The sequence below is a fragment of the Arabidopsis lyrata genome (assembly GCF_000004255.2).
Source record: "Arabidopsis lyrata subsp. lyrata unplaced genomic scaffold ARALYscaffold_1, whole genome shotgun sequence".
Lineage (NCBI taxonomy): Eukaryota > Viridiplantae > Streptophyta > Magnoliopsida > Brassicales > Brassicaceae > Arabidopsis > Arabidopsis lyrata.
In genome coordinates, this window is record NW_003302555.1 from 14,407,687 (window position 1) to 14,421,707 (window position 14,021).

Genomic DNA, 14,021 nt, shown 5'->3' on the forward strand with positions numbered 1-14,021 from the left:
GTTCAACAATTGTAAATTTGCATTGAAACAATTGGATCAATATTTGCCAAAGTTACAATGTTTGTGTTGGAGTAGCGGAACCACGCTTTGGCATAATTTTGGAATAAAGATCATTGTAAGGTCACATCATCGCCATTTTTTGCTTCGGAATCGCAATATCGAGATTTGACATAAACAAAATCTGTATAAGTAAATTGCAAACACCTTATATAACCAATGATTATGAAATTATTTTTAACAACCAAAGAAGTTTTCTAATAAATCCTAAATAAGGTTTGGTGTCACAACATTTCGGGATTAACAAACGTAAATTTGCTATAGACATTGTTGGTCTCATCTCTTTATCTGATGTTGGGCCACTATAAGAGGCCCATAATTGGGCCCAACTTACTGGGTTTTCGACCCATAGAATCATTTCAGATCAGACCCTTCTGCAAGAGGAAGATCATCAGAGATCGGAGAAGAAGAAGGCAATGCTCGGAGATTGTTTGTAGAAGAAACCCAAACGAAGCAGAGTAACAATGGCGTCGACGGTGGGATTAGCACCGGGACTTTCTCGGAAATTGAAGAAGGTATTGGAATGTCGTACAGATAGTCCGGATCTGGTGGCGTCGCTCAACGCTTTATCCTCATTCTACGACGAGAACAGTGCTCACGCACGGCGGAATCTCAGATCGACGATCGAGAAGCGAGCGCTTCAGATCAACAGCGAGTTCCTTAGCGCGGCTGATTCGACACAGATCGCATTGGATCGTGTGGAGGAGGAAGTGAATGCTTTAGCTGATTGTTGCGATAAGATTGCGGCGGCGCTAAGCAGCTCCGCGGCTACCACTAGCGATATTATTAGTACTACTGAGAGGCTAAAGCAAGAGCTTGAGGTTACTACTCAGAGGCAAGAGATCGTTAACTGTTTTCTTCGTGATTATCAGCTTTCAAACGAAGAGGTGATTGAGCTATTACCTTAATGGTGATCAGATCTCTGGAATATGAAATGAGTGTTGATTGTTTGATGTGATTTTGGCAGATTAAAGCGCTTAGGGAAGATGAATTGAATGAGAATTTCTTCCAAGCGTTGTCTCACGTTCAAGAAATTCATTCCAATTGCAAATTACTTCTTAGGACGCATCATCAGGTGAGATTTGACATAATTTAACTGTGTTTTCGTAAAATGTGTTTAGTTTTCGTGCAAAGTGGATCGTCGTGGTTAGTATTGAATGTATGGGACTTGTATGCAGCGTGCGGGTTTGGAACTGATGGATATGATGGCTGTGTATCAAGAAGGAGCATATGAGCGCCTTTGCAGGTACATATCTGCTTATTTTCAAGAAGACTTGTTGGAACCTAGATTGTTTGGTGCTTTGAGCTTCTCCGCAATGGTTCTTTACAGTTGTTAGTTTACTTTCGTCTGTCTAAATCGTGCTAGAGTTATGCATTATGTATGTAGCATGGACAGAAATAAAGTTTAGTTTATCCATACAAAAACGTTTTGTCAAAATTTAAATAGATGATCATACTAATTTGGTTCAGTTCAGATCCAAAACTTTCGAAACTTACATTGGGTATGTAGGATGATCATTTGTTTTTAAAAAGGGTCACCTTTTCTAAATCCGTATAGGGCCAACAAGAAAACTCAGTACTGGCTGTTAAAGAAGAATGTTCATTATCGTGGTTTTTGTCTTTGCCGTAGCCTAGAATTTTCATAGAAGGAAGTTTGAGGTATCAAATGTGACCAAAGAACCTTGATTTAATAGGTGGGTTCAGGCTGAGTGTAGGAAACTGGGTGATACGGATAACCCAGAGGTGAGTGAGCTTTTGAGGACTGCTGTTCGCTGTCTCAAAGAAAGACCCGTGCTCTTCAAATATTGTGCAGAGGAGGTTAGTCTTTTGGCTTCTTTGAAGTCTGTCTCTGTGAAACTGTTACGATACGGCTATATGCCTATATGGGGCATGTTTGTCGAGCTCCTTAATCCTTATGAACTATGTCAAACCATGGGCATGCTTGTCGAGCTCCTTATGAACTATGTCAAATCATACAGGTAGGGAATCTGAGGCACAATGCGTTATTTAGAAGGTTTATTAGTGCTCTTACACGTGGAGGACCTGGAGGAATGCCTAGACCCATAGAAGTTCATGCCCATGACCCCTTAAGATATGTGGGAGACATGCTTGGGTGGCTACATCAGGTTTGTTATTACATTTTCTTCTCCTATGGTACCCTCACTTAATCCTCATGCGACTGATGTCAGAATAGTGGTTTGTTTACTACACTCAACAATAGATAATCATGTGTGTGAATTGAGTACTGGATAATCATGAACATTAGACTAAATATCCTGTTATTGTTATTTCTATCCTAATGTAAAATGTTGTTTTGGCTGCAGGCTTTGGCATCAGAAAGAGAATTGGTTCATGCTTTATTTGATATAGACACAGCTGACCATAAATCAAACGCAAAGAATACCTCTGAGAATATTGCCCGAAAGGCAGCAGAATCTGATTTCACATTTGTTCTGGATAGAATTTTTGAAGGAGTTTGCCGGCCATTTAAAGTGAGAGTCGAACAAGTTCTGCAGTCACAACCAAGTCTTATTATTTCTTATAAACTCACCAACACCTTGGAGTTCTATAGCTACACTGTGAGTTTTACATAGCCTCTTTTTTGTACTCATCGCTCTACATATTATATGACATTTATCGATCTGGTGGTTTAATCATTGGTTTCTTTTTCACCTTGCAGATCTCAGATTTACTTGGCCGAGAAACTGCACTGTGTAATACAATTGGGATGGTAAAGGATGCTGCACAGAAAACTTTCTTTGACATTCTTAAAACCCGAGGGGAAAAACTTCTACGATACCCTCCACCTGTAGCCGTCGATCTATCTCCTCCTCCAGCTGTCCGAGAAGGAGTTTCTCTAACCCTTGAGATAATCGAGAATTACAACAGTATGATGGTTTCTGCTTCAGGAGAGAAACCAGCTTTTGATCCCGTCCTCTCTGCACTGCTTGACCCAATTATCAAGGTACATGAAAGTTCAAACTTATGAAATATCATGTTCATTAAAAACCATAATTGTGCATTGAAGCAGATTTCTCAACTTTCTCAAATCCGCAGATGTGCGAGCAAGCAGCAGAGGCGCATAAATCGAAGAAGAGCGGCCAGTTACCCAGAAGAAGTAGAACAAGCACCGACTCAGGCCAGCTAACCTCAGTCGATGCTCTACTCTCTAGTAGCCCGTCCCCACCACAGGTATCATTTGTCTATACAACGTTGTTACGGTATATAGGTCAATGTTCTTAGCCCGAAAAGATGTTCCTGAGTTTCTTTTCTTCTTATGATCTTTTTGCAGAACAACGAAACACCATCGAAAATATTCCTCATCAACTGTCTATGCGCAATCCAACAACCGTTGCTAAGACATGACGTTGCGGCCCAATACGTAACCAACATTGGATCAATGATCGAGAACCACATAAACCTCCTTGTCCAGAATGAAGTTGACACACTACTCCAAAAATGCGGTCTTTCGGACAAAATGCAAATCTTCCGCTCTTCTACATCCGAACCTCCCCTGTCTGAACGACAAGACACTTCACCCACAATGCTATCCGAATGCCTCAAGGCATTCTTCGGCCTCGTTTTGGGAAGTGAAGGCTCTCTTCCTGAGTTTGAGCAGATACAAGTCCCTAAACTCAGGTCTGAAGCTTGTGTCAAGGTCGCTAAAACTATAGCTGAAGCTTACGAAGTTATATACCAAGCTGTAACGGATCAACAAAATGGATATCCAGATCCGAAATCTCTCGCTCGACATCCACCAGATCAAATCCGAACCATTCTTGGTATATGAATGTACGCTTCTTATTTTCAATTACCTTACGAAATCATTACTTGTAAACGAAACCAAACAATCAATTTATCTTTTCATCTAAATACTCGTTTCTTATATCTATAGATATTTACATATCAGGTTCATCATTTTCTTTATCTATATGTTAACTTGTTATAACTGAAAGTGGGCTTCGTTCAAAAGCGTGTCCTGTGCTTTGATTCCAGTTGCTTTCATCTGACAGAGAAGCTTAATGGCTTCAACATAAATCCCATTCTGCATATAACCCGCGACCATAGCGTTCCAGCAATTAACATTTGTCTCGTCCTTGCTACTCTTGAACACCTTTTCCGCGTCTTTCACCTTCCCATACTTCCCATACATCTCAATTAACCGACATCGGATCAAACAATCTGACTCAAATCCGAGCTTTATAGCAACTGCATGCACTTGTTTCCCGCTTCTCCCACCGTCACTGACCCATGTGCATGCTTTTAGAACATTAGAGAACACTGAGACGTTCTTCCTGATTCTGTGGTTACCCATTTCGATGAAATCGCGGATTACTTCTTGAAACTCCCCTTCTCTGTAATCGTTAGTAACCTTCGCTGCCCAAGCAACAGTGTTAGCATTAGAAAGCTGATGTAAAACGAGATTAGCGTCTTCCAAACACCTGAATTCTCCGTAGAAACGTATCAAAGAACCCGAGAGATATGAATCTTCTTCGTCTATACACCCTAGCTTATGACACAAGGCATGAACCTGTTTCCCTAACTCAAAGTCTCTAATCATGGCACAAGCTTTCAAAACGCATCCCATGATCCAAGACGGAATCTTGAAAGCACCATTCTGAGAATGTTTCAACATCGAAACAAAGAGCAAAGCTGCGTCTTCGTAATCACCCATTTCAATACAACCGAGGAAAACAATTGCCCATGAGTGAAAATCTCTGTGAGGCATTTTATCGAACATGTGGCGTGTAATATCTAAACGTCCACACGATACATGCATCAGGAGAAGACGATTGACAAAAGTAGTCGTGGGTCTTCTTATACTGGACTTCATGATATGCACTTGTAACTCGTAAGCTCCACGTCGATCGTTTTCTCTGGCTGATTCTTTGGCAAGACACGAGTAAAGATCTTCGTTTCCAGGTAAAGAAAGAGAATCCATTAGTCTGAGAATATCAGAAGTAGAACAACGAGGACTTGGTTTTTGCGGTTGAATCTGAGGTTGTTGAATAACGACGACGGGTTCTGATTTTTGGTGTTTGGGTTTCCTTAGAAAAAGTTGAACATCGAAGTTGGTTCTGACGTCATTTCCGACGCTTCGTGCGGCGGAATTGTAGTTGAAAGAAGGAACTAAAGACGGTGGAGATGGAGGTAAAGCTAATTCCAGAGTTTTCATCGGAAATTTTTCTTTTGCAGAGCTTAAAGAGGAGAAAATTCAAAACGAAGAAATTTTATACTTTTGAGAAGAGAGGGAGATGAACAAAGCTACAAAAGCCAAGCCGGTTCGGTTCTTCTGTCCGAAATAATATTAGGTCCGGTTTGGTTTGTGGGCCCATTGACACTGATAATAAATCCACTAGTTAACGCCACAAAATTTGCTTTATAAATGTGATTAATCAAAATAAAATCCTTTAGATTTTGTACTAAAAGTACTTAGCAAAGGTAATTAATAGTGACACCTCTTAAAGAGATAATGCGTATACGTTAGTAAAATGCACACGTCACATCTTCTCTTCTTCTTCTTCACACACTGCAATTTCAAAAAATTTCTTTTATGGTTTTCTCTGTTTTTAGCTCTGTAATTTGAGTATTTTGCGGTGGCGTCTTATGGCGGCTATGGCGTTTCCTCTTTCCTATACTCCGATTTCTGTTAAACCAGTAACGTACTCTCGGAGATCGAACTTCGTAGTTTTCGCATCGAATTCTAATGGAAGAGATCCTTCTGAGAATAATTCAGTTCCTGATGGCGTGAAAAGCTTGGAGAAGGTTCAAGAGGAAAAGCGTCGTGCTGAGTTATCTGCTCGGATTGCTTCTGGAGCTTTCACTGTACGAAAATCTAGGTGAATTTCATATGTGGCATTGATTCTGTAATTGTGTTATCTTGATTCTGAGTATAAAAATTGATAGTGATGATGATGATGATGATTGTCCTAATGTAGCATTGATTCTCTGTGGTGATTTTGACTTGTGGTTCTTGGTTCTTGTGTTTTTGTTTTGGTTTGTGTATAAGTTTTCTATCGACAGTGAAGAATGGTTTATCTAAGGTTGGGAATTCCAAGCAATGTTCTTGATTTCATGTTTGATTGGACTGGTTCTGACGAAGACTACCTCAAGGTTCCTGAGGCTAAAGGCTCGATTCAGGCGGTCCGGAACGAAGCTTTCTTTATCCCTTTGTATGAGCTTTTCCTTACTTATGGTGGCATTTTCAGGTTGACCTTTGGGCCTAAGGTTTGTTTTCCTGTTTACCTTCTGATATCTTAACTAAAAGGAAAACGTATTGGTTAAAGAATCCAATCATTTTGTAGTCGTTCTTGATCGTGTCGGATCCTTCTATTGCTAAGCATATATTGAAGGACAATGCAAAAGCTTACTCCAAGGTATAACTAATAGTAGCATGAACAATTTACTTATGAATGGTCTCGTTTTGTGCTTTTCCTTATACATCATTATCTACTTGTAAATCTTAGGGAATTTTAGCTGAAATTCTAGATTTTGTGATGGGAAAAGGACTCATACCGGCTGATGGGGAGATATGGCGTAGACGAAGACGTGCCATTGTTCCTGCATTGCATCAAAAGGTAACCAATTTGTAGAGAAGAAAATAAATCTAAAGTTAAAAGTATGATTCTTTGAAGTTGGAAAACATTGTCACTGTTTACATTTTCTCTGTTTCATAGTATGTAGCAGCTATGATTAGCTTATTTGGAGAAGCTTCAGATAGGCTTTGCCAGAAGCTTGATGCTGCTGCATTGAAAGGGGAAGAAGTAGAGATGGAATCACTCTTCTCTCGTTTGACACTTGATATTATTGGCAAGGCGGTTTTCAATTACGACTTTGACTCCCTAACTAATGATACCGGTGTGATCGAGGTTCTCTCATGACTTACCCTCTCTGCCTTCAGTTTTGTTAGCGTTTTCCATGTGTTGATCAGCAAAAATTGAAAGCTTCTTGTGTTCTCTTTGTTAGGCAGTTTACACTGTTCTGAGAGAAGCTGAAGACAGAAGTGTTTCACCTATTCCTGTTTGGGACATACCGATTTGGAAAGATATTTCCCCGCGTCAGAGGAAAGTTGCTACTTCTCTGAAATTGATCAATGACACGCTTGATGATTTGATCGCCACATGCAAGGTATAACTTTGGAGTTAAGTCCAAGAATTGTTCATGCTCTTTGGATCCTGATTTCATTTTCTTGTCTTTATAGAGAATGGTAGAAGAAGAGGAGTTGCAGTTTCATGAGGAGTATATGAACGAACGAGATCCTAGCATCCTTCACTTTCTTTTGGCTTCAGGAGATGATGTAATAGTCTGTCTTTTTTCGAATCCAATAGTCTAATAGGTATCAGCTTCAAGGATCTTAAATGATGTGTTTCTCCCCAATATGTTCCAGGTCTCTAGCAAGCAGCTCCGTGATGACTTGATGACAATGCTTATAGCCGGACATGAAACATCGGCGGCAGTATTAACATGGACCTTTTACCTTTTAACAACGGTAGAGAGTGGACATTATCAACCTAAACAAACAGTTAATTTGCTTCCAAAGAAAATTCATAACTTTTGTTGTTGTTGCAGGAACCCAGTGTAGTTGCCAAACTCCAAGAAGAGGTATAGATACATCATTCTTGTAAATTATCTTACAAGAACGTTCACATGTTAAAAGAACAGTTTGATTCTATTTAGGTTGATTCTGTTATTGGAGATAGATTCCCAACCATAGAAGATATGAAAAAGCTGAAATACACTACTCGAGTCATGAATGAGGTAAAAGGCAATTGAATTTACTACTGGTTGATGAAAAAACTCTTTGGGATTTACCTATTTACTTTGATGTTGTGCAGTCATTGAGACTATATCCACAACCACCAGTACTGATCCGTCGTTCTCTAGAGAACGATATGCTTGGACAGTATCCCATAAAAAGGTCACGAAATTTCATCATTGTGGTTTTCGTTTGTAACTTCTGAGTTCTGATAAGAGATTGTGTTTGAAAATATACCAGGGGAGAGGATATCTTCATCTCGGTTTGGAATCTACATCGAAGTCCTCTTCATTGGGATGATGCGGAAAAGTTTAATCCCGAGAGATGGCCTTTGGATGGACCAAACCCAAATGAGACAAACCAAAACTTCAGGTAAAAGCCTGTTGCTTGTCACGTCTCATGTCTTTATGATTTGATTATATATCGGGGAACTTTTCTTCTCCAGTTACTTACCTTTCGGTGGAGGACCGCGGAAATGTATAGGCGACATGTTTGCTTCCTTTGAGGTAAAGAGTTAATCTACATCAATACTTGTTACATATGAGTACATGCTTCAGATGTTCTTGTGGTGACAGAAATCTCTGTCTGTAGAATGTGGTCGCAATCGCAATGCTTATTCGAAGATTTGACTTTCAGACTGCACCAGGAGCTCCTCCGGTATATTCAACAGAAAACTTCTCATGTTTAGTCTCAATACGACACAAATATTTCAAAACTGAACTACGATAAAACTTGAAACGCAAACTGAAAGATCACTAACGGTTAATTCGTTTCTCGACATTCGTTTTGTGGATGGACAGGTAAAAATGACTACAGGAGCTACAATACATACCACAGAAGGATTGAGATTGACAGTAACAAAGAGGACAAAACCTCTTGACATACCACCCGTACCGATACTTCCAATTGAAGCTTCCCGGGATGAAGTTTCATCTGCTCTGTCTTAAGTCTTCACCTTTGCAAAACTGAAAACAAACAAACTCAAATGAAGAAGCAAAAATCTTGTTTTAGAACAACAAATGTAGAATTTGTTGGAACTTGACCAATGCTTCTGATTATTTCTCTGCACTAGTTGTGCAGACAAGTAAAAATTGTGAAGATTTATTATTCTTTGAAAAAAAAAATGTTTTTCTCTGCACAGTGAAGATGATATAACTTTTGGATTCTATAAAAGTTCAAATATTTCTAGGACTGGGACATAAACACGAACCTCTGAGTTTTTACATCAATGAAGAGATCAGAGATAAAACACTTCCATCTAAACATCATAGAAGTTGACTACTTTGTCTAAGATCTAGGAAAGATCTCAGCTCTTGTTCCGTATGTGCAACATTGAGTCCTATAAAACAAAGCTTTTATCGATCTGAAAACCTCGGGTCTTCGGTTTAAGACCGATGTTTGTTCATGTTCTATGTCTATGGATCTGCTGGATAAGATCGTTGTCGTTATCAGCGCCATCTTTCTTTGTCGCTGACTTCTCCTTTATAGCTTCTTTTTCCAGTTTCTTCTTCTCAGCCTCGGCTTGTTTTTCATTCTCCTCTCGAGATTTGATGAATGTTTTCATGAAAAGAGTCAGAATCTTGGTCACTGCAGATAGAAACATTGGTCAGAATATCAATGAATGGTTGCATTTGTCCCAGAATGGCTTTAGACAATTTAGAAGAAGAGATTTGTGCATGTACCTTGCTCGAAAGGACATCGAGCTGGATCCTCACCGAAGTAGTGAGACAAAGAATCTGCATTTCTTCCCTGTGAATTACAGTTAATATTAGGATTGGAACATGAGTTCGAATTGCTTCTCCCAAAAGTGTGTAAGTAACCGATGAGCTGTTATATATAACTCACCACTTCTGAATATAACGAAGCAAGCGTCTTCACTTCCTCATCAGCTATATCAAGAAACTCCTTCAAGACCTGAAAACATAAAGCGATCTCACTTGAAGCAGCTACGAAGATTTTGTAGTTCTTATCATTTGCCAATGAATTAATCAAGATGCACATTCCCAATACCCATATGAGCAAACTAAGAACACACCTTCACGTGTAGCTCACCTTCCTGAAGCCCAAAGAAATTGCACCATCATTTTCTGAAGCCATTAGTTCTTGCTCAACCTTCTCAAGGCCTTTAGTCGCCGCTTGCATTTCTTCAGCCAACGTTTTCAATTCAATCTGCAATTTTCAGAAACAAATAAGGCAGCTGCAATAAAGAAGAAGATGGAAGCTCAAAGAAGCAACCATGAATAACAAGCATACCTTCGAAGCAGCTTCTAAGTGAACAAGGTCATTAGCAAAATCCAACAATTCTGGCATTTTTTCACCAACAAGCTAAACAGTAGAAAGGAAATAAGGTATTAAGATCATTTTCAAACAGCACCTTAGGCAACTAACTGCATAAACAGTATGATGCACTTCTAGCACAAAGATGCGCTCTTGAAATAGTGATTAGAAAATTGAGCGAGTCTATTTCTACCTTGCATAAGTAATGCATCAAAGTCATTTTGTTATTTCTAGCACGAGTATCAGATAATTTAAGGAGACTGTCTAGTTTGAACCCCACAGCAGACCCTGCATCACAAAGGCAGTACATTGGGAACAGATGCTTTCAGAAAATCATGAAATTTGAAATCAATAGGAAAACATGATACCTCTCGCAGTTCCCTGATTTAGAGCATTTCCCAACGTTAAAATTGTTTGCATAATTTGACGCAACTTTGCAGACTCCTTCACCTGGTACATGATAATGAAACTTAATTACCAAGATGGAGGAGATATATTGCCATGACTTAGAAAATCTCACCCTCCACTATACCTCTTTACTAGCAGCGTTTATAGTATTTAAGCAGCTTTTTAACTCTTCCACCTGAAAAGAACCAAAAAAAAAAAACATCGATTACAACATGTCTGCAGACAGGAGCGATCAAATTCAGAGAGTCTAACTTTTCTACCTGAGAAGCAAAGGTAATCTTAAAGCCAAACACTCGTAACTTTGCTTCTATACGTGGAACCTTCATTAGTTCCATGAAAAACTGGTACATTTGTAAGGGTAAGAGTCAGAGCACAGATGATATAAAAGTATCATCCAACGCTTTAAGAACTGGACAAACCTGTTCACACTTTCCAAGCATTTCCTTGTCACCAGTATAATTCTGAAAACAAGAACAGCATGATTTAGCATCAGGAAATAAGGAAGTGATGAAAGGAATAAAATCAACAGGATTTCTTTGGTTCAGAATTCTGATCAAGCTTACTGGTTATGAAAAAACATTAACCAAACCTTTCAGAAGGGAAAGAAAGTAGGCTTTCCAAGCAAGAAAGAACCTATGAACCTGGTGCTAGAGAGAAATATGACAAAAAAAATTTGAAATTACCCTCAACAGTTCCATCTCTTCCTTGGTCGGACAAAATTTGATGAGATTTTCAACCTGGTCGATGTCCAGAGCTGACGAATCCAAGGCTAGCACTGCACTCTAAGATAAGAAATAGATTTGATAGTCTCGATTAGTACAAATCTGTAAACATTCATTGAAAAGAGATTTAACTATGCAAAATGTTAGATAGAGATATGTAAACACCAAAAAACCAAACTTGTATGTTTATTCTCTCTAAACAACACTTAACCGTATTGTTACAATGCCAAAATGATGAGCAGAATGGATACTGAAAGCAAAACTTACAAGCATGTCTGGTAAAGGAATCTTTATTTTCGTAAGCATTATTTCACAGTTATTTGCTCTTCGCAGGTCAACCTAATACAAACACAGAAAAAAAGGTTAGAACTAAAAGATAAGCAAACTAAGAGGCAAGAACGTAATCATTTATTATAGTTATAGAGTATCCATTTGAGGAAATAAATGATATTTGCAATGTCTATCAATTTTCAACTTCTTCTATCAGCCAAAGTTAACCTTAGATCATCAAATAATCATCTGGTTAATGTACACTATGTAGCTGTAGGTGATACCTGCTTAATATATCCACTCTTGGTAACATTTGGTTTACAAAACTGTCATTTATATATAATAAATGTTATATGTGTACAGAGGTGAAATTGAGTTGCCTCACCAATTGAACTTTCTCAGGTTTGCTGATACTAGAACCCCGGCGACCTGTGCTCTTCTTAGCTGTGGTATCTGAAACTGCAGAAAAAAGACTCTCGAGCTCTGATATATCTATTTCAGGGGCCCTGTCATGAAGATTCGTAAAATTCATCGGATTAGTTCAACAAAAATAGCACCTTATGGGAAACAAATAAAATCGCAAGACAGAACTGTAGTTCGCGGTTCACTTTTGTTTCATAATTATTATCAATTCGGAAACCATGAATGTCAAGCTAAAACATCTAAAAGAAGGAACAACACAAAGAGAAACCCACCGTGGTTGATTTTCCTGTTTCTGAGTATCAGCCCACAAACTACCTTTTGCTGCCCGAGTAACTTTAGACCAATGCAAAGGTTTTAACACGGTTTTCTTAGGTGCAGCAGTAGGAACACTCACGCCTCGGCCTCTTCCAAGTCCCGAGGAAGCTCTGCCCCTTCCTGCAGGAGGAGGTGGTGGTGGTGCATTTGAACCTTTAGCTCCCAGTGGTGGTGGGCCACTACTTGTACCACGACCCAGCCCTGGTGGAGGAGGAGGAACAGGGGTCTTGGATAGAGGTGGTGGAGGCGGAGTAGGGGTCTTGGATAGTGGTGGTGGTGGTGGAGGTGGAGGGGGAGCACCAAACCTTGTAGATGAAGGAGGAAGTGGCGGAGGGGGTGGAGGCTTGGGGGCATTTGAAATATTAGCTTTAGGAGGAGGAGGTGGTGGTGGTGGTGGTGCCGAAGGTGGGCCAACACGAATAGAACCAGAATGAGATGTAGGTGGAGGCGGGGGTGGTGGTGGTGGTGGACATTTAGCAGCAGGAGTTGCTTGGATTGGAGGAGGAGGTGGAGGCGGAGGCGGAGGTAGCTGCGCCTGAAGCTTATTTCGTGTGTTCCCAAACGAAGGTGGCGGTGGTGGCGGTGGTGCTGAGGGTGGAGGAATGCTTCTAGAAGAAGGTGGCGGAGGAGGAGGAGGAGGAGGAGGAGGACGTGGTGGTGGTGGTTGAGCTAATGGCGGAGGGATGCTTTTAAAAGGAGGTGGCGGAGGAGGAGGAGGTGGTGGTGGAGGGATTTTGTTGGTAGGCTGATGCGATGTTGTCAAAGGATCTCTATTGCTGAAACTAGGGAGAGGTGGCGGGGGTGGGGGTGGTGGTGGGGGTGAAAATGAGGTTGTGCTCATAAAATGAGGGGGAGGAAGTGGCGGTGGCGGTGGAGGCAGAAGTGTGACATGAACAACAGAAGATGGTGGATCTGATGGAAGAGTCAATGGGTCGACACTGTCTTTTGCTGGAACTTCATGATGTTGGTGACAAGAGAATTCATGAGGCTCCTCTAAAGATTCATGAGTGACAGACAAAGTAATGTCGTCTGTTTCATCGTTATCAAAAGGTATACGAATATGAGGTCTCTGAATGGCATCAAAGCCTTCATCTGAACTATCAGCAGCACTAGATGTGTTTGTCTCCTCTTCAGAGTCAGGAGAATTAAAATAAAAACTCCCTTTGTGCCGAAATCTTGAAAACTCTTTCGCATCATTTATGGCAGCAAGTTGTTTTAGCAACCACAAAGCAGCATCATCTCCATTCTCAGCCAAATCCACACCGCTAAAAGTTCTTGACTCTAGAAAGCTTCAATGGCAATCCACCAGTCTCATCACCATTTACTATTGGGGTGGGAACTTTCTGAGGCGAGGCATTCTCAACTTCTCCAAACAAGACCTGAATGCATAAAGAATGGAGTCAGGAACAAGCACAAGTGTAGCTTAGCATGAGTATGGACTATCTTTATCCACCCATGTAAGGTTAGTCATTTTGTATGTTTTGAACCTTTCTGCACCCACATTTTCTCATATCCAACACAATTACATTCATAAGAAATCAAAAGAAATGGATATAAAGGTACATACCTCTGCTCGAAACCCTTTTGGGTAATGATCCTTGGCTTCCCAAAGAATATCCAAGTTGTCAGAGTTCAACATTAGTATGTTGGACCTGATAAATGCAGTATTGAACATCACACGAAACATCATAACCTCTCGTTCTGGATCTAAATCCATATGCACACACTCCAGTACAACATCTCCTTGAACCCAGCACTGGATGTCAATTTTGATTACGTCACATTCTGCCTGC

At 40.1% G+C, this 14,021-nt stretch overlaps 4 protein-coding genes across 4 annotated transcripts in view; 2 read left to right on the forward strand and 2 right to left on the reverse strand.

Moving 5' to 3' along the window:
- Positions 1–393: 393 nt before the first annotated feature.
- On the forward strand, positions 394–3,972 carry LOC9329747 (conserved oligomeric Golgi complex subunit 6). The gene is made up of 9 exons (XM_002890903.2): positions 394–944; positions 1,025–1,132; positions 1,236–1,303; positions 1,752–1,875; positions 2,037–2,183; positions 2,382–2,636; positions 2,738–3,022; positions 3,115–3,249; positions 3,350–3,972. The coding sequence occupies exons 1-9, from the start codon at positions 522–524 to the stop codon at positions 3,845–3,847; spliced, it is 2,043 nt and encodes a 680-aa protein (XP_002890949.1). The 5' UTR covers positions 394–521; the 3' UTR covers positions 3,848–3,972.
- On the reverse strand, positions 3,913–5,302 carry LOC9327012 (pentatricopeptide repeat-containing protein At1g31790). The gene has a single exon (XM_002893640.2). It carries the CDS (start codon positions 5,231–5,233, stop codon positions 4,001–4,003), a length of 1,233 nt encoding a protein of 410 aa, XP_002893686.1. The 5' UTR covers positions 5,234–5,302; the 3' UTR covers positions 3,913–4,000.
- A 256-nt stretch (positions 5,303–5,558) lies between these two features.
- LOC9329748 (protein LUTEIN DEFICIENT 5, chloroplastic) lies at positions 5,559–8,981 on the forward strand. Its single transcript, XM_021011421.1, is given in 16 exon segments — positions 5,559–5,897; positions 6,068–6,104; positions 6,106–6,285; positions 6,363–6,434; positions 6,525–6,635; positions 6,735–6,926; positions 7,024–7,185; positions 7,259–7,354; positions 7,445–7,546; positions 7,627–7,659; positions 7,735–7,815; positions 7,893–7,975; positions 8,054–8,185; positions 8,259–8,319; positions 8,405–8,470; positions 8,614–8,981. Coding segments are annotated over 16 exon segments (1,788 nt in total). The 5' UTR covers positions 5,559–5,664; the 3' UTR covers positions 8,761–8,981.
- LOC9327013 (formin-like protein 14) overlaps positions 8,906–14,021 on the reverse strand; it is a 6,332-nt gene continuing 1,216 nt past the window's right edge. The window contains 16 exon segments of the mRNA XM_021010441.1: positions 8,906–9,400; positions 9,496–9,562; positions 9,659–9,727; positions 9,866–9,982; positions 10,067–10,138; positions 10,284–10,378; positions 10,459–10,540; positions 10,623–10,673; positions 10,759–10,839; positions 10,918–10,959; positions 11,182–11,280; positions 11,488–11,559; positions 11,876–11,996; positions 12,186–13,499; positions 13,501–13,607; positions 13,796–14,017. Of these exon segments, the coding sequence (XP_020866100.1) occupies positions 9,216–9,400; positions 9,496–9,562; positions 9,659–9,727; positions 9,866–9,982; positions 10,067–10,138; positions 10,284–10,378; positions 10,459–10,540; positions 10,623–10,673; positions 10,759–10,839; positions 10,918–10,959; positions 11,182–11,280; positions 11,488–11,559; positions 11,876–11,996; positions 12,186–13,499; positions 13,501–13,607; positions 13,796–14,017 (2,796 nt within the window). The 3' untranslated portion in view covers positions 8,906–9,215.

Excerpts from the sequence above, each read along its gene's own strand:
- LOC9329747 (XM_002890903.2), top strand. The coding sequence starts at position 522 with ATGGCGTCGACGGTGGGATTAGCACCGGGACTTTCTCGGAAATTGAAG. Across the intron at positions 945-1,024 it reads ATCAGCTTTCAAACGAAGAG|ATTAAAGCGCTTAGGGAAGA; the intron begins GTGATTGAGCTA and ends TGATTTTGGCAG. Across the intron at positions 2,184-2,381 it reads TGCTTGGGTGGCTACATCAG|GCTTTGGCATCAGAAAGAGA; the intron begins GTTTGTTATTAC and ends TTTTGGCTGCAG.
- LOC9327012 (XM_002893640.2), bottom strand. The coding sequence starts at position 5,233 with ATGAAAACTCTGGAATTAGCTTTACCTCCATCTCCACCGTCTTTAGTT.